This window comes from Cyprinus carpio, chromosome B15 (genome assembly GCF_018340385.1).
Source record: "Cyprinus carpio isolate SPL01 chromosome B15, ASM1834038v1, whole genome shotgun sequence".
In the NCBI taxonomy this organism is placed as follows: Eukaryota; Metazoa; Chordata; class Actinopteri; order Cypriniformes; family Cyprinidae; genus Cyprinus; species Cyprinus carpio.
Window position 1 is genome coordinate 21,538,442 of NC_056611.1, and position 25,417 is coordinate 21,563,858.

The 25,417-nt window shown below is 39.1% G+C and overlaps 1 protein-coding gene across 1 annotated transcript in view; it reads right to left on the bottom strand.

Moving 5' to 3' along the window:
• LOC109103619 (FRAS1-related extracellular matrix protein 2-like) overlaps positions 1–25,089 on the bottom strand; it is a 68,691-nt gene extending 43,602 nt beyond the window's left edge. Inside the window, exons 1-2 of the mRNA XM_042739784.1 lie at positions 19,920–25,089; positions 17,380–17,469 (exon numbers count right to left, since the gene is read on the bottom strand). Coding sequence (XP_042595718.1) covers positions 17,380–17,469; positions 19,920–24,936 — 5,107 coding nt within the window. The 5' untranslated portion in view covers positions 24,937–25,089. The remainder of the gene's footprint in view (positions 1–17,379; positions 17,470–19,919) is intronic.
• Between the last annotated feature and the right edge of the window lie 328 nt (positions 25,090–25,417).

The window sequence follows — 25,417 nt, forward strand, 5'->3', positions numbered from 1 at the left end:
GGGTGAAATAAGTATATAAATCCTAAACTAAGCTCAAGGGTTAGTTAACCTGGAGTTCAAACACTGCGACAAGATGGAAGGTGTTGATCAGATCCATTCTGACCTACAGTATAAAAACACTGCTATTAACGTGAAATGAGTACAAAGGGTTCACAAAGATTTCCTGAAGCTGTAATTGCAGCTCAATACTCTGGAGTAAAAATGTCCAGGTGAAGTAATGACCCTTGAATCTAAAAATCTAAATATCAATGAATCTTAGTGCTATGTAAATACATATTGTTAAACAAATGTTCCCAAACAGACTAAAGCCCCAGTGACACATAAAAACACATAAATCAAGTGATTTACTTGATTTAGTAGGGCAAAAAAAGCACACTGAAGCTTGCAAATATATACAGCGCTATGATGAAGAGCAGCGAATAGGAAAGGCAGTGCAGTTTTTACAGACTAAGGTGCTCACGCTGCTGTCCTGAGGCTTGAAGAGGCGGTCAGTGTGCGTGTCATTGATTTACAGGACGAAGGTTACACTCACAGCCAGGACAGATTGACTTTCATCCCCTGGGATTGGTCTGCACTCGCTGATGGCTCTTTCACAGTCTGCAACATGCGCTAAATCCCCTTTAGTTCCTTGTAAAACTCAAGGTTATGAGGACAGCAGCGAAAAGTGCTACAGCTTGGGCAAAGGCGTTGACTGATGATTAGACAAGTGCTAAAGACATGCAGTGTTAATGACATCTATTGACTAATCATGAATAAATGAATAAATAAATTGATTGAATGAAGGAAAAAGGGAGCTTCACTTTACTGCTGCAAAGCCTGTCCTTTCATTAGCTTCATCCCTCGTGGTCCTTAAAGCCGTTCAGTCACAGTGCTCATCATTCATGTTAATGAGTACTGGTGTCACCCAGAACACTAGAAAATTACGCCTTTAAAAACTCAATTTTAAGGCATTTTTAGCTATGGTTGTGTAACAAGTCTGGTCGTGTTGTATGTCATATATTAGTTAGTTTAGTTAGTATAAAAACTGTTTCCGGAATTCGAATGCGTTCCATGTTTTCACTGTTATATGTTAGGTGGCGCTATAACGCACTTCTGGAATGAGTCTGGAAAGTGCTGATCAAAAACAAAGACCAGGAAGATGAAGAAACCAGCAATCTCATATGTATATGAAAAATAATGTGATCATCAACACTGGCAAATTTTAACATAAAAATCACACAATAGCTTAATGTGGAGAAAAAAAACCCCAGATTTAAAACTTTATTTCACCAGTAATCTTCCACTGAACTTTTAACCTCTGCAAACTGATTACAGAGTCAATCACTGAACTTGAGAAGTATGAACAAATCCTTCAAACCTGATATGGTGAACTGGATTGCATGATTCATTGAAAAGATCCTATTCAAAAGAATAATTTGTTCACAAATCAGACATCTCTACTTCTCTCATAAAAAGACTTTGAATATAGAGCATGAGTCATATGAACTATTTTTATGATTATTTTGCATCCACTTCAAATCATGAAAGCATCAGTCAACAGTACAAGTCTTTAGAACACAGGAAAAAAAAAATCCCCCGAACAACAGCAACAGCAACAGGAACGATGCACTAAACGGTTTACATTCCCCCGAACAACAGCAACAGCAACAGGAACGATGCACTAAATGAACTGTACCAGCACATCAGTGAGCAGCAGACAGCACACCCCGATGCTTTTCTCATCATAGCTGGGGATTTCAACCATGCTGACTTAAAGAGTGTGTTTCCTAAAATACACCAACACATTAACTTTCCAACAAGAGGTAAAAACATTTTAGACTTTGTTTACACCACACAGAGAGGAGCTTACAAAGCCCTCCCCCTCCCCCACCTCGGTGCCTCAGACCACATCACTGTCATGCTAATGCCTGCATACAGACCGCTCGTTAAAGTCGCCAAACCAGTTCAGAAACAGATTCAAGTGTGGCCAGAAGGATCGTCTGAGGCTCTTCAGGACTGCTTTGATACAACTGACTGGAATATGTTTAAGCAGGCTGCCACTTATAATAACTCCACTGACCTCCAGGAGTACTCGGAGACTGTCACTGCCTACATCACCAAGTGTATTGAGGATGTAACAGTCACAAAAACCATTACTGTCCGGGCCAACCAGAAGCCGTGGATGACAGGGGGAAGTCTACAGACTCCTGGAGACGCGGAACGCTGCCTTCAGAGCTGGAGACGAGGGGGGCCTGAGAACAGCCAGGGCCAACCTATCCCGCGGCATCAGAGAGGCTAAGAGACAGTACTCCAGGAGGATAGCCCATCAATTCAGCGACAGCAGAGACACTCGGAGCCTGTGGCAGGGGATACAGACCATTACGGACTACAAGCCCCCACAGCGGACCTGTGACAGCAACATCTCTCTGCTGAACGAGCTGAACACCTTCTTCGCTCGCTTTGAGGCACAAAACAGCTCCACTGCACAGAAGACTCCACCTCCTCCCAGTGACCAGGTGATGATGCTGACCCCAGACAGCGTGAGGAGATCCTTCAGCAGGATCAATGCACGCAAAGCTCCGGGTCCTGACAACATTCCTGGGCGTGTACTGAGAGACTGTGCAGCAGAACTCACTGATGTCTTCACAGACATTTTCAACATCTCACTTAGTCAGGATGTTGTTCCCACATGCTCCAAAGCTACCACCATCATTCCAGTCCCGAAGAAGCCATCTCCATCATGCTTTAATGACTACCGTCCTGTTGCACTTACTCCCATCCTCATGAAGTGCTTCGAACGGCTAGTCATGCACCACATCAAGTCTGGCCCTCCCCCCCCCTCCCTGGACCCATTCCAGTTTGCATATCGGTCCAACCACTTGACCGATGATGCCATCTCAACTACCCTCCACTCAGCACTCACACATCTAGAGGAAAAAAGACTCATACGTCAGAATGCTGTTCATAGACTTCAGTTCAGCATTCAATACAATCATCCCTCAACAGCTCATTCACAAACTGGTCGAGCTGGGGCTCAACACTTCGCTGTGCAACTGGCTGTTGGACTTTCTGACTGGAAGACCTCAGGCAGCACGTGTCGGCAGCAACACATCCAGCACCATCACATTGAACACTGGGGCCCCCCAAGGTTGTGTGCTGAGCCCCCTCCTCTTCACTCTGCTGACCCACGACTGCACACCGTCACACAACTCCAACCTCTTTATTAAGTTTGCGGATGACACGACTGTGGTGGGTCTCATTAGCAACAGAGATGAGACAAACTACAGGAGCGAGGTGAGCCGCCTGGCCGGGTGGTGCAGTGACAACAATCTCTCTCTGAACGTGGAGAAGACGAAGGAGATTGTTGTGGACTTCAGGAGAGCACACACTCAGCATGTTCCTCTGACCATCAACGGTGCGACTGTGGAGAGAGTGAGCAGCACCAAGTTCCTGGGTGTGCACATCACAGAGGACCTCTCCTGGACCGACAACACCGCAGCACTGGCCAAGAAATCACAGCAGCGTCTCTACTTCCTCCGCAAACTGAGGAGAGCCAGAGCCCCACCCCCCATCATGTACACCTTCTACAGAGGCACCATCGAGAGCATTCTGACCAGCTGCATCACTGTGTGGTATAGCGCCTGCAACGCGTCCTGCCGGAAGACTCTGCAACGCATAGTGAGAGCAGCTGAGAAGATCATTGGTGTCTCTCTCCCCTCCCTCCAGGACATTTATGGAACCCGTCTCACTCGAAAAGCCCTCTGCATTGCAGGTGATCCCACTCACCCGTCACACAGCTTCTTCAGTCTGCTGCCATCAGGGAGGAGACTGCGGAGTCTCCAGGCCAGGACCAGCAGACTGAAGGACAGCTTCATCCATCAGGCTGTCAGGAAGCTGAACTCGCTCCCGAACTTACCCCCCCGTCCCTCTTCTGCCTCAGGCACCACTGAACTATGAACCCTCCACCCCCCCCTCCCTCTAACATACGAATGTCATGCACCAGTCACTTTGTGCAGCAGTGGTCTGCTCACTACCTCATTCAACATGGATCTGACATCATTCTACCTCCTCATCAGTCAGCTTTAATAAAATAACTGCTCTGAGCCCTTTGTCACTTTGTCACTTTTAATCAGACTGAATAAGCTATTTTTTTATGCACTAAAAATCTTTTTATCTGCACATATTTGATCTAGATTTTGCACTCTATCTGCCATGTGCCTTGCGCTGCTTTTATTTAACCTTATTTTTATTTTATTTTTTCTATTATGTCTTTTTTTACATTCCCTTATTGTATAGTTTTATCTTATATTTTATATTTGATCTAGATTTTTTAGGCTCTACTGTTAGTGTTATCTGTATGCACCGGGGTCTGAGAGTAACGCAATTTCGATTCTCTGTATGTATGTACTGTACATATTAAATGATGACAGAATTTTCATTCTGGGACGAACTAATCCTTTAATTACACAGGAAAAAAAATAAGCCATACAGGTTTGGAATGACATGAGGGTGAGTAAATGATGACAGAATTTTCATTCTGGGACGAACTAATCCTTTAAGAAAATCCAGAACGAAACTAAACTGTGCTTTTCTTTTCAACTGAGCGCTTTTTCGGAAGAGCCACATAACAGTAAATAGCCAGAAGTCAGAAATTAGAATTTATTTGAGGCAACAGTATGAAAGAATGGCGTGACATGGCTCAGGGCTTTAGGAAGTTGCTCATAACCACTACAAGGGATCGAGCCACTTCTCTATCTTTCATCTCCCCCTCCACTTCCTTCCAGTCATTACACAGTTCTAAAAATTCCCTTATCCCAAGGGGAGGTGGAGGCAGGGGCAGGTGGGTAGTGCTTCACAGGTCGACTCCCAGGAAATGATGCTCAACAGCACTGGCTACTCACACCTCCTTCCCCTGAGATACCACTGAACAATGCCAGAACATACAGGGCAGCTCGAAAGCATTAGAGTGGGTAAAAAGTATTAGACCATTCAAATAAATAAATAAATAAAATCCAGTCCTCAGCGGTCTAACAGCGCTTGTCAATGTCAAAATGACTGAGATGGCCAATCAAATCAAAGTAGGTGGGGTTTACTGTTCACAGAAGCAGAGCACGAAGCATCAGTTTAACGTTAAAGAGAGCAAGGTAAGATGAAGCAGCAAATGATTTAATATTAGCCAATTTTAAACAATATGTTTTACAATAGAAACGTTAAATGACCGACAGCTATATCAGTGATGCAAATTTTTTTCAAATATTGCCATTTTGAGAGAGAGAGAGAGAGAGAGAGAGAGAGAGAGAGAGAGAGAGAAAGAGATGTGTAAATAGTCTGCATCTGTCCCTCTCTAGAAACACTGAAGCTAAGTTTAGTAGGTACTTGAAAGCAATTTTACCCCCTCCTTGCTGAGAAATATAATGTAGCGATTCAGTATTGATTAATAAAAGTCAATTTTATGAGCTTCTGAATGTTACTTTTTGCACAGCACGATCTCAGATCTTTGTATGCGAGTGGGGTGTTTGTGTGTGCGCGCGCATCAATTAAAGCAGTGCATTAATATAGAATGGGGATTAAACTAAACGGTTTTAATGCATTGGCCTTGTCACACAGTGGTGTTCAGTACGGTCAAACTGTATATCTGTTATTAAAGAAACTTTTGAAAAGTTTAAAAAACAACTTATGAAAAAATCTTCAGAAACTATTTAGATGCAAATCAAATAAGCCTATTGTTTTTTTTTTTTATTTTATCATTTAAAAATGTACTGTATACAGAATGCATAAAAAAAAAATTGGTGGGGGGGGGGGTATTGGTGGGGGTGGGGGTGGCACAGTGGTTAACCAGAAAAAAAAAAAATAGCACGTCATGCCAAAAAGGTTGCTGACCCCTGTACTAGACAGTACAAAAAAATAATCTACATCTTTATAACAGTAATTTGGATGGAATATCCCACTGGTATGATGGGAAGTGGTAACCATAAGTCTCTGACTATTAGTGAAAATAAAAAAAAAAATTAAGTAAATTAAAAAAAAAAATAATAATACATTAAATACATTTTTACTGTATAACTTTTATTTCTTTATTTTTAATTCTAAAAAAAAGAAAAGAAAATAAAAAATCATCTAAAATTTTGGTTATGCTACTGTCAAAGATCCTGCCATCCAAAATCAATATTTCAAATACTATTCTACACTAGACAGCACCAAACATAATATCAGGAGTTCAGACAAGATCTTCCACTGGTATAGAGCAATCTACTGCCCTTTTCCACTGCATGGTACGGCACGGTATGGCACGGTACAGTTCAATTTTGGGGGGTTTTCCACTGGTTACAGTACGTGATACCTGGTATAATCCTGCCCTCTCTAAAGCGATACTAAACTGCAGTGGAAATGCAAACCGAACCGTACCGTACTGTACTGAGCCATGCTGAGACGATTCATACCATCAAAGTATCTGACCATTAGGAATAAAATCAAATATTAAATACTTTAATTTATTTTATTATTTTTTATTTTTTATTTAATTTAATTTACATTTTTTTTTTTTTTTTTTTTTTTTTTAAGTTTGTAGGAAAAAGTCAAATTCCACATTTTTGTTACGCCGCTGTCATAGATCCTCAGTCCAAGACCAACATTTCAAACACTTGATTCCATACTGGAGAGCACCACACAACACCTACATCTTTATACGAGGAATTCAGACAGGATCTCATTTCTCTCCAAACTTTCAAAATGGTACAGTGTTCTGACGGAGCTGTACGCTGAGGTGAGCTATCACTTTTAGCCCATGTCAGTAAGTAGGAGGGTAAGAGAGCGGCTTGTCAGATTCAAATCAAGACACCCAGGCCCTGTGGGAAGGGACTGCGAGGCTGCAGCTTGGCCCAGGTTGTCAGCAGCTCCTCAAAGACAGAAGCAGGAAGGAGGCGGTTAGAAACCGAAGGCCAGGGAAGAATTATGCAGCCTGATGTATTGAGTGATAGTGCCAGGCTTACATACGCAGAGTGACAGTGTGTCTGCAGCACTGGGGCATCAGAAAGAACAGCAAACAAAGTCTTTTTGTTTGCGGGATATTACCTTTGAAAACCATGACTGAGGCCCACAGAAATAAAATGAAAGATTGGCTTTACCATACAGAGGAATTCATGTTTACAATGCCAACAAGAAAACTGTATCACTGAAAGTGTATCATGCATTGTGTCACAGTTATCATGCTGTCATTGTTACAGTCTATTTTGGTGCTTCTAGCCTATATGTTCGAAAATGTAACACTCACACTGGATATTTAACTAGTTTTGGGCAATATATTTAATATTTCCAATATAACGGCAATTATTTTGTGGGCAATATTACAAAAAATCTTGAATATGCTTTGTTAAGGCTGATAAGAAGCATCATGTGAAACTGATGACTAAGGTAATGGCTGCTGACAATTCAGTTTTGTCATTACATGAATAAATAATATTTACAAATATATTCAAATAAAAAAAACTTTTATTTTCATTTATAAAAATATTTCACACCATTGCTGTTTTTACTGTATTTCTGATCAAATAAATGCAACCATGGCGAGCATAAGAGACTTTTTTCAAAAACAAGAAGTATTAGTGGCCACAACTGTTTTAGTTGTGTGCATGAATATAAATTAAATAAAAAACTGTATTTTTCATCCTTTTTATCATATTATATGATAAAGCACATATATGTATATTTCAAAGCCCTACTCCATATTTAAATAACCAGTTTTCTCAGCAGAACAGGTCTTGAGGTGCACTGGCATGGAAAAACTGACCCAGCTTAATAACTGGTTTTCTGTAAACTTTGATTATGGAATGGAATGTGCAGCCTGGTAAAAACTCGTCTTCAAACCCTTCAATACAAGAGCAACATCCTGAGGGAGGGAATGACGACACTCTGAATGATCCGACGGGGCAAGTCTGGACAGAATTGGGATAATGTGTGTCGGGCACGCGAACCCCGGCAGAGACCCTAAAACACTATTTCAGTACAAAGATAATATACAGAGAAAGGATTAGGGTTAACATCTTGTTGACTTCACAGCTAGAATTTGACCAGGAAGACCATACTAATTTAGTTACCGTATAAAGTTTATTTAAATTCCTTTTTGTCAACTGCCAGTTTCAGATATTTGGATTTGAAGTGATTTACAATCCATTCCAGTCTCCAGAAAGTCTCACCCTAGAGAATTCTAGGGTTAAATGCTTGCTCTAGGGCACAATATGACAAAGCGATCTCAGTAACACCCCAATTCTCAACCCCCAAACCTGCAAATTTTGTGTTAGCAGCCAAAAATAAACAGATGATGATGATATAGAACATTATACACGGTTGTAATTACAAAATACTTTTTTTTCAGCTGTAAGAAAAATGAATTGTTTGTCAAAACTAAATAACCATATAATAGGGATGTACAATTTAAAAATACCATTAAGCTGATACTGTATTCCTATACTATTTTGTCCAACCAAAACAGCAAATAAAACAGAAGCTAAAATCAAAAACAAATCAGTTTAAATGCTTCACTCTAAAGGTACAAAACTGTCACTGGAGCTGTACTGTCTCAAAAGGTACTAATATGTGCTTTAAAAATACTAATATTTACTTTAAAGTATACCTTTAAGGTACTAATATGTGCTATTTAGGGATAAATAAGTTACAAATATGTACCTTTTAGCTTTTGTACCTTAGGATATTGCCCCAGTGACGGCTTTGTACCTATTTTCTTAGAGTGTTTAAAGGGTTACGCCACTCAAAATGAACATTTTATCGTTAATCACTTACCCCCATGTCGTTACAAACCCGTAAAAGCTTTGTTCGTCTTTGGAACACAATTTAAGATATTTTGGATGAAAACCGGGAGGCCTGTGACTGTCCCATAGACTGCCATGTAAGTTACACTGTGAAGGTCCAGAAAAGAATGAAAGACATCATCAGAATAGTCCATCTGCCATCAGTGATTCAACCATAACGTTATGAAGCGTCGAGAATACTTTTTGTAGGTGAAGAAAACCAAAATAATGACTTTATTCTCTCCATATCACCATTTTCTTTCAAATCAAAGCTAAATACATATAGTAACAGCGCATCCTTGTCACGTGGCTGATACAGAAGAGCATACGCAGCATACAGTGATATGGAGAGACACAGAGGAGACTGTTGACAAGAAAATGTTCAATAAAGTCGTTATTTTTGTTTTCTTCGCTTACAAAAAGTATTCCAGCCGCTTCATAATGTTACGGTTGAACCACTGATGGCAGATGGACTATTCTGACAATGTCTTTCACAGGCCTCCCAGATTTCATCCCAAATATCTTAAATTGTGTTCCGAAGACGGACAAAGCTTTTACGGTTTTGGAACGACATGGGGGTAAGTGATTAATGACAAAATTTTCATTTTGGAGTGGAGTATCCCTTTAAGTTAAATTAGGTATCACAATATTATCATGTACAATATGAACATACAATATCAATGTTAAAGATTAAAGATTAACTTCAGTGGTAAATAAGGCAAAGGTGATCCAATTATAAGATATGGGGGAAAAGGATGAATAATCACTTAATCAATATCAACCAATACAGCCAAATTAAACAATATCTTTAATATCTATCAAATACCTGATATGGTACCAATTTATTGTGGCATTAACATAACCAGGTCTGCCAGCTATAGAACCGCTAACAATCAACAGTACAGTGACAGTTACACTATTTTTACAGTTCCTACTTAAGATGCACTACACAAACCCCAGTGTTAAAGCATTCAATTCACGGACAGGCAAAAGAACAGATACAGATGGCAATGGAGTACAAGCTGTGCTCTCATGACCTGCTAACCTCATGTATTTGTAAGCAAGCTGCGCTGCTGAGAAACAAAATTCCCACTCAAGAGTTCCGAAGGTACTGCTGTGCAGAACAAGTGTGCAGCGGAGGACGAGGAAGCACTTGTTATGGCAACAAGTGTACAGTAACTCCTATATTTCCAGAGCCTTCTGTATGTTTCCAGATAGTGGACATAGAAACAGAAGAGATATTAAAATCAAACCACTTCACATTTTATTTTCCTGTGAAACAACAATGCATTGATCCAGGAAAATAATAATGACACCCTTGTGGGCAGCAGATGTTACCTGTATGGTCTATAATCCGAGACCAGATGGTTTATGTGAATCCATGACTATAATGTCAAAATCACTACTTACACAGTCTGCCATCAATGAAATGTTCCAAAGAGCATGCTTTTGTCTACGGCCTAAAATAGGTTGCAGCGATTTATGATTGTGCTCAACCTGTAATTATGAACGACTTTGCTCTCACCATTCAAGCCAAAGGTGGTATTTTCATTAATAATGGAATGTGAACAGATGAGAGAGTGGAAAAAAAATATGCTGATCTATGCACATCCTGTGCTGTGAAGATGAAGGATAAAGGCTGTAAGAGACTCTTTGACCCGAACGGTGCATGTATGAGCTTGTTGTCTTCGTAGCACCTCATGGCATGTGGTGAAACATAATCCTTCTGCTAACCTGAGATTGGAGTGAGGTGGTGCTTCAGAGATGAGCTGGAAAGAGACCCTCCACTGTCAATGGCTATGAATGAACACAAAAGTTTTGTGTTGAGCAACCAATGCTTGTGTATGGCTTTGCAAGTCTACGTGACTTGAACATTCCCTTTAACAATAAAAAAAATCCACTGCTCTTTTTAGTGAATTTACCCCAGTGTGTTTTGTGGTTTTATGGTAAATGCAAGCTTAAGACGCATTCAAATTTCATTGGCAATGATTGTTGTCTGTTGTCAACAGCGTAGCGATAAACAAAGCAGAAGTCTCTTTCAAACCAAGCAGATTTTTGTTGGTCAAACTGATGAATTTGTGAGACAAATCTGAACATGAGCAAAATATTTGTAGGGAAATTTTTCACTCCCAGATGTGAAACTTCAGATCACACAGATTCTTATTGTAATGATGATTTCGCCAACAAAATTTTGTCTAGCAACACTAAATATGACTGCACTAACGCAGGAGTGGGGGACATTTTTCTTATGAAGGGCCTTTGAATGTTTTACCAAATTTTTTGATACAGATGAACGCAAAAAGTTGGTTATTTTAAAAATTTTAATTTAAACAATTCAGTTTCTCTTGAAAAAAATTCCCAGCTACTTTTTTCTCTCTTGGCAGTAACAATTTTAAGTTGTGAGATAAAATTTTTATAAGATTTATATTATATTATATTATATTATATTATATTATATTATATTATATTATATTATATTATATTATATTATATTAAAGCTTTCATTTAATTATAGTGAATGTTGTGTAAATTTTTTTTATTAATTTCTCATCATTATATTTTTATTCTTTATGTTTGTAAAGAGAATTAATGATATTTGTATAATTATAAAATCTCAACAGTCTTTGTGGGCCATATATTTTCTCACTATAAAATTTTTACAGAGGAAGCATCCATGCAAACTTGTTGTATTGTTGGATTCTTTGTCTCGAAAAAAGTATTTTGCCATGTAAAGAAAACAGTTAATAATAATACTGCACAGATTGAATTTAGAGAGTGGATAGACACAACTTCATAAAGAACAAAAAAGGCAAACATAACTAAATGCAAAAAAAAAAAAAAATTATATATATATATATATATATATATATATATATATATATATATATATATATATATATATATATATATAAAGCCACCGCAAATCCTATAATCAAATAAACATTAAAAGGTGCAATATTAATTCATATTCGATGTGTGTATTCCTCTCACACAAATTGAGAAAACAAGCCTCCCTGGACACAAGAGGTGCAAGAACAGAGACTAACAAGAAGGTAAAGTGAGAATGAGAAAGAGAGAGAGAGAAAGAAAAGGCAGGAATTGAAAACAAAGAGCATGGTGCAATCGGGAATCTGTCAGTGGGGACGTCTCCTCCGCTGACTGACTGAGTGGATTAGAGGTTGGAGGCAGACAGCTCTTCTAAAGCTCCACAAACAACCCACAGGCAGTGCTAGAACTTGTGTGTGCTCAGGTAAGCTCAATTTACTGGGAAGGAGGAGAAGAATCAGAGGGCAAAACGAAAGGGAGGGGTTAAGGTGGCTGCACAGAACAATGAAGTGAACAAACATGCCAAAAAATGGCCTCTGGGCCTCTATGTCCATCTACAAAATAAAAACCAGACAAAGTATCTTTATCCAGACAGTCTCCGTAGCTTGACCAATGGTGAGGGGAATCTTTACAGACAAAGGTGAGAGAGTTTTCTGAAGCACAAGGAACCACTCTCAGTTCATCTCAATTCAGCAATGTGGCAGGTCTCACAAATAACAATTATGGCCACTTTTGTCTCCAATTCCATGGCTTAGAACTATTTTTTTTAAGCTTAGCAACTTCCTTTATTCAAACAAATGCAAAAGTGTGGCAAAGAATGCTGTACCTGATAGAGAGAGAGTATTATTTCTCAAAAATGAGAAGGTCAGCGCAAAGTCAAGACTACCTCAAATACATTAAATGAGCCACTAGACTATTTGTGAGGCCAGACAAACATTTCACAAAACTTCACTGAGGATTTCATGAGGTGCCTTCAGGTAACTGTGCTATTTTCCAAGTGTATTTGGCAACATGACAAGTAATATTCATCTGTTCTTTGTTGAGCAGTGTTTGTCTGAAACTGTATTGAACAATCCAGAGGGAATTGAAAAAGGCAGAACAGTGCTTCTCAAACTTTTTTTTCTCAGCACTTTTGATCAAATCAGAACCACCTAGTCACAACAATGTTCCCTCTATTCTCACGGAAGGCTGTGAGCATTTTTGTAGCTAAAATAAATCACAGCGCTACAAGACCATCATCAGTCCCTTGACAGATCTGTGCAAGGACTCAGCAATTCATCACACCAGCAAGCAACTCAAATACAAACATCACAATGAAAACATTTAGAAAAGAATTCCATATGCTAATATGGAAATCTTGCGACCCAGTTCAAACACATTTATACTTTAAAATGCTTCCGACTGTCTAAAAGTGCTCAAAGCATTTCAGATTCAAAATAGGCCATTCTTAAACTTGTCTTCAGAAAACCGAACATCCACATTTTAATTTGAAAGCAAAAAGAATAATATCACTGCTTTTTTAATCACTTCAGGTTTTTGCTGTTCTATTTTTAGGTCACAACCTAAACTTTTTGTTCAAGGATCAGTGTGGAGAACATTCACATCATTCACATGGACTTTGCATTAGTCTCATATGCACAAAGCTTTATTAAACTTAGATAATAAAAAATATAAATAATATCAAACTTATTAAATAGACAAGAATTAAAATTAATTTAAAGTAAATAAATTGTGCATTACCAATGTGTCATGTATTGTACCACTGGTGATAAGAACAGAATTATACAAGAAAAGTCTAAATCCTAATTTTGTGGTATTATTATTATTATTATTATTTAGAATCCAATATTATTTTTTATTATCTCTTGTTTCTTCTTCAAAGGCATAATATCTACTGGCATTTTCATCTTCTAGCATTTATCATCTGGCACGCTATTGGCAATGTAACCACTTCCCCAAATACTAAGAAATTGGAATCATCCAAAAACCATCATCAACTTTGAATCCTTTATTAACCACCTGCTGATATCTGTGTCAAAGTTTGCAAACTTAATAATCCTCTGGGAGACCAATTATATTACTCACTGGGAATCTGAGCCAAATCATTTACTCTGCTTTTAGGACAACTCTACTAAAGAATCTGCTGCCAACAAACAGCATTAATTTGAAGGGCAATTTCAACTCCTTTCATTAAATGATGTTGACTAATTACTGAACCGTTTGTAATTTGGCCTCCATTAGAGAGGAAGAAGGACAAAGGTTATTGGCGACAAATTAATTTTGACATTGTCAACCACTTTACCACAAATTTCTTTCCCAATTAAAATCAAATCATACTTAAATCAAATAATAGTACTAATTATACTGGATCATATATGCATCTAAATATGTATAATTCAACTCAATGAATGACAGACTTGGCTACATGTATCTTCTGTATAATGAATTTATACACTCCTTATATGTACTGAATATACATTTGTAATGTAATGGTCACCGTGATTTTGCCAAGTAAGACATGTTCCTGGATCAGCTTTTTTTGATGATCCTGGATCAACATTACTGTCCAAAAATACAGACTTAACCAAATCCACTCCACCCCTTATTCCTAAAATCAGAGGGAAATGATATCTGATTAACAAGGGTGTAGAAGCACCTAATCCTGATTGTAAGCCTAAAACTGACATTTCCTGAAAATGTTATATCTCAATTCTGATTGGTTGAATTGGAATGCTGTTCCAGGATCAACAAGGATGTTGATCCAGGAACATGTTGTACTTGGTGAAATCACGCTCACCGTAATGTTATATCATGAGTACTACATGTTCCTGTATGTGTAACTTGCTTGGCTAACAGACATGAACTCTTATTGTAATTCTGAAAGCGAACCCTCAAGTAAATTGATGGGGAAAACTGATGTTTTTTTAGTACGACGGGCTAAATTTCCAACCAGCTCACGCCTGAGATTAAAACATATTTATCTGACAGGGCAGATACATTTTTAAACCCAGCCATAAAACAAACTGCTTAATCTGACCACACAACTAGAAGCATTTTCTTGACTTGACTATTCGGCTTAGTCTAAATAAACATTATATAAACCAACGCTTACTCTTTACAAGCAACAAAAATGCCCTATTTTACAACCTGTATGAGATTCACTGCAGTGTTGCATTAAGATAAAGCCTAAACAGCTCCTTGGATTCATCTCCATTTTCTTTCTTATTAGAGCACTACCTGCAGAGTGGTTTTGGCTGCTGGAACATGACAGGGTACAGCTGTGTCTGAAAACTCACAATCCAGCATGGCTGCCTGATACACAGCCCCAGGGGGTACCTGGGGAATTAGTGTGGCTGCCACAGTGGCTCTCATGCCTACAAATAACATCAGCAGCCCGGCAGCCTCGCTATCAATGAACCAGTATTGGAATTTCGTAAGCACACAATTCACAAATTAAATTCTGAAAACTGACTCCGGGTCAGGTTGAATATCTAATAACACTCCCTGCATCCAAATATGTGTACTTTCACGGCTAGACAGTATGAAAAAGCCCCAAAATGAATCAAATGAGTAGGGAATTGGGATGGCGCTAAGACTAATGAATGGTTAATGAAAACGTCCAATACGATTAAGGTAACAACTTCCACTACAGGTGAGAAAAAGCAACCACATTGAAGCAAAGTCCTTGGCTGGTTTCCAGCTTTCCCTCAAAGTGTCTTTTACTCATTGGTTCACCTGGAGGGCACAATTTTAAACATGTAAGGAACATGAGCACTCACCAGTAAGCAAATGTTAAAGCATACTTGAAGCATATGAGGGTCCAGTGGGGCCTCTACATCTTATCAAGTCCATTTCATGGATGTTTCATGAGGGTGAGGACAAATTCTGTCTATTTAAGGAGGTCCGAACCATTCTAGGGAGCTGCACGCTGAATACATACAGCAGTTCCTGGCATTTGGAAATCAAGCTCCTTTTTATAACCCACGTCTCTCAATTGAGGCTTCATTTCTAACAATTTTGCCACTAATAAAGTTCTACTAAAAGACGTGTTATATGTGAAAAAAGAAACATCAAGGTAACTTACTGTAGAGTACCTACTTACAGTAAACACATAAATTAACACAACAAACTTTTATGTATGTACACTACTGTTCAAAGTTTCTGGGGTTAGTACTCTTTTTTTTTAAAGAAATTAATTAATTTATTCAACAAGGATGTATTAAATTGATTTCAATCAAAAGCTGTTCTCTTTTAAAATTTACCACGGTTTCCACAAAACATTAAGCAGCACAATTTTACAATACTACTGTTTTTACTGTATTTTTGGTCAAATAAATGCAGTCTTGATGAGCATAAGAGACTTATTAATTGAAGAAGCACAAAATTCCTAATCATTTGACAAGCAGTAAAATGAAAAAGAGAAAACTTCATTTAGAAAACAAACAAGTGCCACAAGACACAATGAAGGCATCTTGAGCCCTTTCTGAAAGGAGCGTATGACAACATTCTGCAGAATCCCATTGTTTAATTGCCAAACTTCAGAAGACACACACAACTCGTGCCAACTTCTGTTAGACAGAAGCATTCAATGAAGCATTGAATGCCAAATCCATAAAAATCAAGTCAGTCTTCATCTAATGCTTTTATGATAGAACGCAAAAGATTAACAAATTAACCTAGGAAGATTTCAAACTCACATTGCAGATCATACTGACCGAACTAAACCATGCAAAACACTTTGATTTAGTCTTGTCCCATCCTCTTTAAAAATATCTATCTACAGTACATTTTCCATACAGAACCGTGTGAAATGACACTGGTTTTCACCAGATGATTCCACTGTGGCTGCAGAAGATTGGGAGTGGGAGGTGAGATCATTTTTTCATATTCATGGGAAAAGAGAAACGGGGCCATCACAAAACAGCGTGTTTCTTTATAGCCATGGCGTAGGAGAACAATGAACAGACTGTCAGGAGGGTCTCTGAAACGTAAAGCATCCCCAAAGCCCGCTTAAACAAGAGATTGGCATTTGCATCCGTCTAAGCGGAAGCCTTTAATGTTTTCAAGTGGGCTGTGTATACAAAAAGAAAGAACGAAAGAAAGACAAGTAGGATGATAGATTTACAAGAAAATCAAATCAAAAAGGAATGGAGTTGATCTTTGTAAAAATGTATCTAATCTATCAGAATTTCAAACAAAACTATCATGAAACTAATTTAGCATTACCTAATTAGCCTGACAATGGCAGTCATTAAGACAGACAATCACCCTTCTCAAATGATATTATGGTGCCTAAATATAGACGAAAGATTTCATCACGCAAATCATCTTCAAAGTGGAGCACTTGTTTCTAACATATCGGCTTTAATTTTTTTGGCAGTCAAGCAATAAGTCCTTAATAATGCTTTCTGCGACCTCCCTGGGTACTAAGTGCACTTGGCAGGTTTATAATTGGACAGTTTCACTCAACCATCAAAGAAAGTTTGAGATTGAAAAATGTTTTTCAGTACAATGATTAAAAACCAACCAAAGATCTATTAAAGTTTTCCAGTTCAATATGCCAACGTGTCAATCAAAAGACATCCCAGACGGAACTAACGTGCACAGATTCTAGTTATTGCTCTCAAACAGTCACACCTTCACAAGCACTGGGTGAGCACAAAAAGAAATGAAGGATGATGCAGATAGGAATGCACACGTCTGTAATCCAACCAGTCATATTTGAAAGATCCTGAAGCCAAAACAATAAAAAGAGGTTGAAATATCTTACCACTGTCTTCGATGGAAAAGTGGAATGTGTCGCTTGTGGCATTGTCTCCGTCTCGAAGCACATAGCAAATATGCATGTCATTGATGTCAGCTGAAGGAGGAAATATTCGAAAAGATTAGTTACTTTTGAAACTATATTAAATTTTAGGTCAAGTTGGGATGCACTTTATAAAAATACTCTCTCAAGATCCATTTTATTATACACTTCAATTTGTTTTTTTCAGAATGACAACTGACCAACCAAAATCAAGTACTCCAGAGAGATATATATGGATATATAAATAGATGGATATAACTAACACAGTGAAGACTAACTCATTTACACAATGTATTTCTTATTTATTGTAGTTTTTTTGTCCTATTGCTTGTAATTAGTTTCTTGTTCTTATTTCATCACTGACTGTTTATTTATCTCCAGTGAACTTGTTTTTTTTTTTTGTATTATTTTATTGTATTAGTTTGATATCGACATTGGTGACAAGGATTATGAAAATTCTATGGTATCAAAAATCTTAATATCACAAAAAACCTTACTAAAAGAAAAAAAATAACTATATCAAGATATATATCGTTATCGTGATATAAAATTTCTCATATCGTGATATAAGATTTTGGTCATATCGCCCATGCCTAGTATTAGTTACTTTTTTATGGAGTAACCCAATATTGTAATGCATTACTTTTAAAAGTAACTTTCCCCAGCACTGCTCTTAAGGTAGTAATGCACACCATGGGGTAGAGAAGGCACAAAGACACACCCCTAAATGTAAAATTTTTGCTCTTTTGTACTAAAAGTGTAGCCCTGACCCAAATGGCCAACTTGAACTCCACAGGAACCATTATCAATAGTGCATGTGTCAAAGTGTCAAACACTGAGGAGGAGGGTGCCATTTGGGACAGGTTCAATATGAACCAAGTTGAAAAGCACTTTCAAATAAGGGCATTTTGCCCATCTGCTCCTGCACAGAGAGCTGCAGGCACCAAACCGCATTATGTCTGAGATTTATCAGCTGGGCAGTGTTTAATTTAGACAGAAAGAAATATGAAGCACTGAAGCCGTGGCACATCAATTCCCTTCTGACTGAAAGGAGCCACAAAGAGCAGCAGGTCTCCAACTGGCACCCATCTATTAATTTCTCCTCCACCCTCTCTTGTGCTCAGACTTTGGAGTGCATTTCATGTACATGGTTTTTCTGAGAGGGTGTTACATCCACAGTGCCAGCCTATCTTCAATATTTGATGTCAAAACATTTCTCTTCAAAGCGGCCAGCTCATAAAAATGTAAACCCATCGTTTTCAAATGCCCACAAGGGAGCAGCAACTTTATTTACTGTCAGTAGCCCCCACCCCCACCCCCATCCCCAACTGTGCTAAATTCCCTTGAAATATTCAAAGAGAATCCTAAAAAAGGAGCTTATTTAGAAAGGGGAAGCACAGTGGCAAGTTGAGCATGTCCCCTGCTAGTTTTGACATTTACAAGTTTTTACAACTATACTAAGGCTTTTCTGATATGTCTGAGAGATTGGGCCTTTACTGTAAGTTTATGACAATAACAGCTGTTTGCTCTGTACTCTCTGTTGGTGAAAAAGACTTATTTTACAGATGAATACTACAATGGTCTTATTTGAAGGCAAAAACCTTTTGCGTGCATTGTGTCACAATGTGTGCACTTTTCCAGATTACCTTTCAATATTTCAGGTGAAATCTTCCTTTATAAGACTATTTAGAATATTGTAAGATATTATTAAGGATCATAAAACAGTTCACACAAAAATGAAAATTGCTGTAATTTATTCACCCTTCTATCCAGGCTACTCTTCTCCATATAATAAAAATGAACAATGCCATCAAGTTCCAAAATGAAAAAAGCACATTATATGTAGTACATGTTTCTGAAACATATGTAAGCTCTGTGATGAACAAAAAAAAAAGATTGTCCCATCTACACTAGCTCTCAAAAAAATCACAGTTAAAACTCAAACTATTGTCATTTATATCATTTGGACATGAGACAAACTAAACCAGTGTAAAGAATACTTGTATGATAATTTAATAGTGCCTTTTTGCTATCTTGTAACTGCCCTGCTGAACAAAATAAAAAAATAAAACAACCGAAGCTTGTTTGTCTCCTAGTCTGTTTCAGAGGGGTTTCAGGCACTTTTCTTCTGGTCAGGCTGGGTGATCAGATGGCAAACAACTTTAAGCATATTTTATTGATTTATTTATTTATTTTCAAGCAAGCGTTGACAGACTCAGTCCCGATTCACTTTTATTATATGGAAATGAGCGAGCAGTCAAGATATTCTTCAAAAAGATCACCTTTTGTGCATAAAAGAAAGAAAGTCTTTTGGGTCTGGAACGACATGGGGATGAATAAATGATCACAGTATTTTCATTTTTGCATGAGCTATACCTTTAATACAGTATTCTCACATTAATGGCATACACTAAGCATTAAACTACCAGTACCATTAATTCATTTAAACATTTATTTTTTAATGAACACAGCATATTTTATTAAACTGACATAATAAAACTTACCTTGGGTGAATGTGGTGATAGTGGCATTGCCTTTCCCCAAGTCAATGAGGTAGCCATGCTCAGAGGCCACAGTAATTTTAAAAGTCACTGCTCCATGAAGGCTGTCTCTGTCCTCTGCTTTTAGTGTTTTACTAGTGATCAGGAACCCAAGGTGACCAGTAGGGAGAATCCTTAATGTTGTACCACCCTTATTAGTCACAACCTGTGGAACTCCATTGTCCACTGGATAAATTCTTATTTTCATCATCTGAGGTTTGCGAGTCGCATAAACCGTGTCAGGGAACACATAAAAGTCTGTGTGAGTTCCATCAGTAACAGTAAACGAGAAGCTGTCAGAGGCAGACTCGGTTCCATCGTGCTTATAACGTATCATGTTTTCATTCAGGTCCTGCTTGGTGAAGGAAGTGACAGGACGGGTGTTGTTAAACAGCAACTTGCCATGTACAGGAACCTGGGTGATTGTAAACTTTAAAAGGTGATCGACTGTATCACGGTCCTCCACTGTCAACTCAAAAGGAGTGATTAACTTATTTTCACCCTCATTAACAACCAGTCCGTGAATGGTGACCACAGGCTTTTTGTTGTCCACATCAGTAATAGACACACGGAAGGTGCGGAACACAGGATTGTAACCATCGGTCACTTCAAATTCAAAGCTGTCCATCTTTACCTCATCATCAGCAGTGTGGATGTAGTAGATTTTATTCCCAGCTAGCTGAAGCTGAGTGAACAAACTAATGGGCATCCCTGGCACATCAGTGCACTCTAAGTGTCCTCGTATGGGGGCACGTGTGATGGTGAACACCAAGTGTTCATCAGGGCTGTTATGATCACTAGTGCTGAGCAGGTCAGTGGTTAAAGTGACCCTTCCTCCTTCTTTCAGAGAAACACCTTTGCTGATCACATCAGGGAACACCATGTCTATTCCACCCACAGTTACATAGAAGTACCTGTCAATCAAAGGGTTAATGCCATCAGTGACATCAAATTTGATAAGGTCACGAACTCCCTCTTGTCCATTGTGAATGTACATGATCATATCTTGGTCGATCTCATTTTGTGTGAAGTTTGTTCCAACAGTTATGTTTTCAAATGTTCCAAATGGTGTTCGCTTTTGTAAAAACCCTTGATTTGGACCATAACGGATGATGTAGGTCAGAATGCTGTCTTCTGTATCCAGGTCGGTGGCTTTTAAAATGTTATTGTTGATTATTTTCACCTCTCCTACTTCTATTTCAAGGCCATCATTAATCGCCATCCTTGGTGTTTCATCGTCAACCAAAATGACCATAATCATGACGGTTTTCTCCACTGTGAATTTGCCATCAGTAAGTAGAACATCAAAACTATCCTCTGTGGTTTCTGAATCATCATGCTCATAGACAATACTTGAAGCCTCTCGTATCTGATCAAGAGTGAAGTTTGTGACAGGAATAGTGCCTGAGGTTAACTGATTGAGGATATACCCATGTTTCGGAGGTTTTGAAATAATAAACGTGAGCTCATCTGCTGGAACATCAGCATCAGCGCCGTTTAATATTGGAGTGTCAATCACAATGTTCATGCCTTCCATCACAACAAACTCTCTCATATGGATCTCTGGCTTTTCATCATTGGATGGGATTATTACGATTGGGAAAAAGTGTCTCTCAGAAAAGTTTATCCCATCTGAACACCTGAAAGTAAACCTGTCATCAACTGGCTCGACACCTTTATGAATACTTTGAACATAATAAATGTGGTTTTCCCGAATGTTTTTAATCGTGAAAGCACTAATGGCAATCCCAGATCTGGATTTTTCAGACCCTGGTGCAGGGGAGATGTTTTCTACGTAGCCTGAGGTGGGCTGCACAATAATTGTGCAAAGTAGGTCATCATTAGGAGTGTCAATGTCATTAGCACTAATATGCAAAATTTCTATAACACTTTTCTCACCCTCTACGACAATGAATTGGGGGCCCACAAAGACCTCAGGGGCCTGACTGTCCAACGGCAAAATGGTGACCTGCACACGAACCCCTTTGATTTTATTTCCCCCAACTGTCCATTCATCAGACATATCGGTAAGTGTAAGATTAAAGAAGTCATGTTTTGTTGTCAAGCCAATTTCTCCACTATTATGTGCATATACTACCAAGCCACTAATAATGTCTGCTTGAGTGAACCTATTGGAGGGCACACCATTCACTAATATTTCACCAAACACTGGGGGATCTTCTACGATAAAGGTCAGCCTGAGGTCATCAGTGTCCTCGTCTCGACCCTGAATGACGTTGGTGGTGATCTCAGTCGCTCCATTCTCCAGAACATCTATGTAAGAACCGATAGTGCCCTCTGGAAGGTTGATAGTTGGTGCTTCGTCGTCAATAGGCTTCACGTTGATCCTGACTGTGATTGTGACAACATGGACGCCGTCACTGACATCCAGCTGGAAGAAATCGCTGGTTGACTCATCACCATTATGAATGTAAGATATTCTGCCATTAGATATATCATCCAAATTGAATGAATTCCCTTTAGTCATATCAGTGAATGTGTACTTCACCTGACCGTGCTTTGGAGGCTGGGTGATTGTAAACAGAATCTGTGTGCTGTCTGTGTCGGCATCTGTTGTGTCCAGCTCGGCGCGTGTGATGATGTGCGCCCCTCGTTCTTGAATGGTAAAGCCTGTGTTGGTGATCTGGGGAGGCTTGTTGTCAACAGGCTGTAAAAATATAGTGAAAACTCCATTGGCGCTGTTTCCCGCAGTGTCCTCAACTTTGTAATGGAACTGCACCACATGCGGGGTTATTCCAAGCTCTAGATCAGGAGGTTTGTAGGCTATCTTGTGATGATTTATCTGTGCCTGAGTGAACTCGGTGACTTCTGAGTTTGGACTCTCAGTTAAAACGATGCTTCCTAGAATGCCAGGGCTGTTCTCATCTGTGTCAGTGGGTGGCTGGGTAATTGTGTATTTCAAGTCTCTGTCTTCTGAATCTAAATCTGTGTAGCGCAAGAACTTTTTTCGGAAATAGGTGAGTTGGTACTCATGAACGGTCACTTGAAGAGTGGTCCCAGGATAGAGCTCTGGGGGGATATCATCAATGGGGAGAACTTTGACGATGAAAGAGTTCTCACCTGATTGGTTTGGTGGGTCGTTGTCATCTTGCACACGGAAAACAAACTGGTCCATGATGGTCTTTGTATTATGTGGTCCGATATGCCTGTAAAACAGCTTGCCTTCTGTGATGTCCTGTTGGAACCATTCTGTCACTACTTTTTCATACATCTCATCCTCAGAATTGAACCTCCATGTGGACGGATCCTCCGGTGCATCTGATTGACGAAGTATGACTTCTCCAATAGTAGAGTAGGGAGGCACCATGATGAACTTAATAGTTGAATCCTCAGAGTCTATATCTGCTGCACTTAGCGTTAAAGGAGAAATGGGCATCATTTGGTTTTTAAACAAAACTAAGCCTGTGTTGGCATTGATTATGGGAGGTTCATCATCAGTTGGCACCACTGTAATGGGAAATAAAAATTCAACTTCATTTTTTCCATCTGTCATCCTAAAAATTATATTATCACTGTATGTATCGCTGCCATCATGCTGGTAGATGACGCTCCCTACATCAAGATCTGCTGGCGTGAAGAATTTTCGCCTGGATCCCAGAACTGTGAGCTCTCCATGGCGAAGTCCATTAATAACTGTGATTTGGACATTGTCTAAATTGTCCTCGTCACTAATTTGTAGGTTTTGTGAGCTGGACAGTGGCCGGGACTGACCCTCATAAAGCAGTTGGCCAGTGTTACGGGTCACAACCGGTGCTAGAGTGTTCATAGGCTTAACCACTATCATAAACGCAAAGGGATCTGATATAGCCCCCTCAGTGTCAACAACTTCAAACTCAATTTGGAAAATTCTCTCCACATCCGAATCCACAGAGGGAGGCTTATAGGCTATTTTAAGATCTTTCAGGTCTGCTTGATAAAACGACGTAATGGGCAAATTCCTGTCATCTGTGCTCACAATGTAGCCCTCCTCAAAGGACAGCGGGGAAGTGATGTTGAAGATTAAATCATCAGGATTAGATTCCACATCCTCAGCGGCAAGCATATCTTGGGTTATAGCAGTCATTACAAACTGGTCAACTTCCATCATCATCATTGCCACAAAACTCGGTTTAGGAGCTGTGTTTTCCTCACCCTCTTTTATAAGCACCACAATTTGGAAAAACTCTTGCTTCAGTACATTTGCTTCTTTGTCTTGTAACTCTAAATACATGGGAATATAATCTCGGTTTGGAGAACGATGTGCAAAAGTGTGTTGATAGCGAATGTCCATCCTGACAAATTCATCACAGTCCACAGGTTTCCCCAATTTTCCATTATCAACCAGCTTTCCATACCTGGGTAATGAGCTGCCACTGGCCAAAGATGTAACTTTACATAAATGAGCATTTCTATCATAAGTAAACTCCAGGATTTTCTTATCAATAGGATTACTCATTCCGAGCAGTTTCTCTACAACTACAGGCATGTGTTTGGTGAGAATCTCAAGCTGAGTGAAAACCACCTCAACTTCCATCATAAAGGGAATGATGACCGTATCAGTCTGAGTATCATATCTGAGTTGAAGTCTTACTCTGTCTTTTGAAGGGCTCCTGGATCCGAAATGCGAGTATTTTACATCATTAGGACCAAATTCACAAGGAAACTTTTTCGGGGACAGCTGTCCCGGTCTCTGTGACAGCGGGTCATTATCCAGAACTGTTATGGTGCACTTGTCTCCGGGCTGAACTTGGGTAACCAGGTCATTGATTGGATCAATATAGACACTTCTGCCGAAAGGAACCCGTATTCCATTATTGGCAACAAGAATAGCATCCTCTGAAAGTTCAGATCTTAAACCGTACGTTAATCCCAAACTCTCAAATCCCTGTGCAGATGCATCTCGAAACAAAGTCAGTATACAGAGAAACAAGTGCACATGAAACGCTCTACGTTGCCGCTGCTCCGTTATACTTCGAGCCATTTGTGATGCGAGCCAGAATAACTACTACACGTTAGGCACAATCCGTGGCAAGATGAGAAAGTGGAGAAAGTTAAAGAGCGCAACAGAAAAATCTCTCATTCGCATCCGCGTAAAGGTGCATCATTCTCCCTGAGCAGCTCGCACTCCGAATAAACTTCATGCCTCGCGGAGCAGTGCGAGGGAAATCACGCCCCGCTCTCACGCTATTGGCTGACGTTTACGACGAAATGCGTTCGGATTGCTCTGATTGGTCGCAAACAGTGTCACACAAAGGCAAGCGGGGACAGATCTGCATGAATTCAGAAGGAATGACTTGTTGTGGCATATTATGGCAAGCCGTTTTAGCATTCCTTTCTTTAAACTAACTAGTAGGTCTATCTATTTTTATTTATTATATGGCTTCGTGTACTTTTTTCCTAGAAAACCTTAAAGAATAAAAGCGACTGATACAGTCATATATCTTATTACCTCAGTGTAGTCT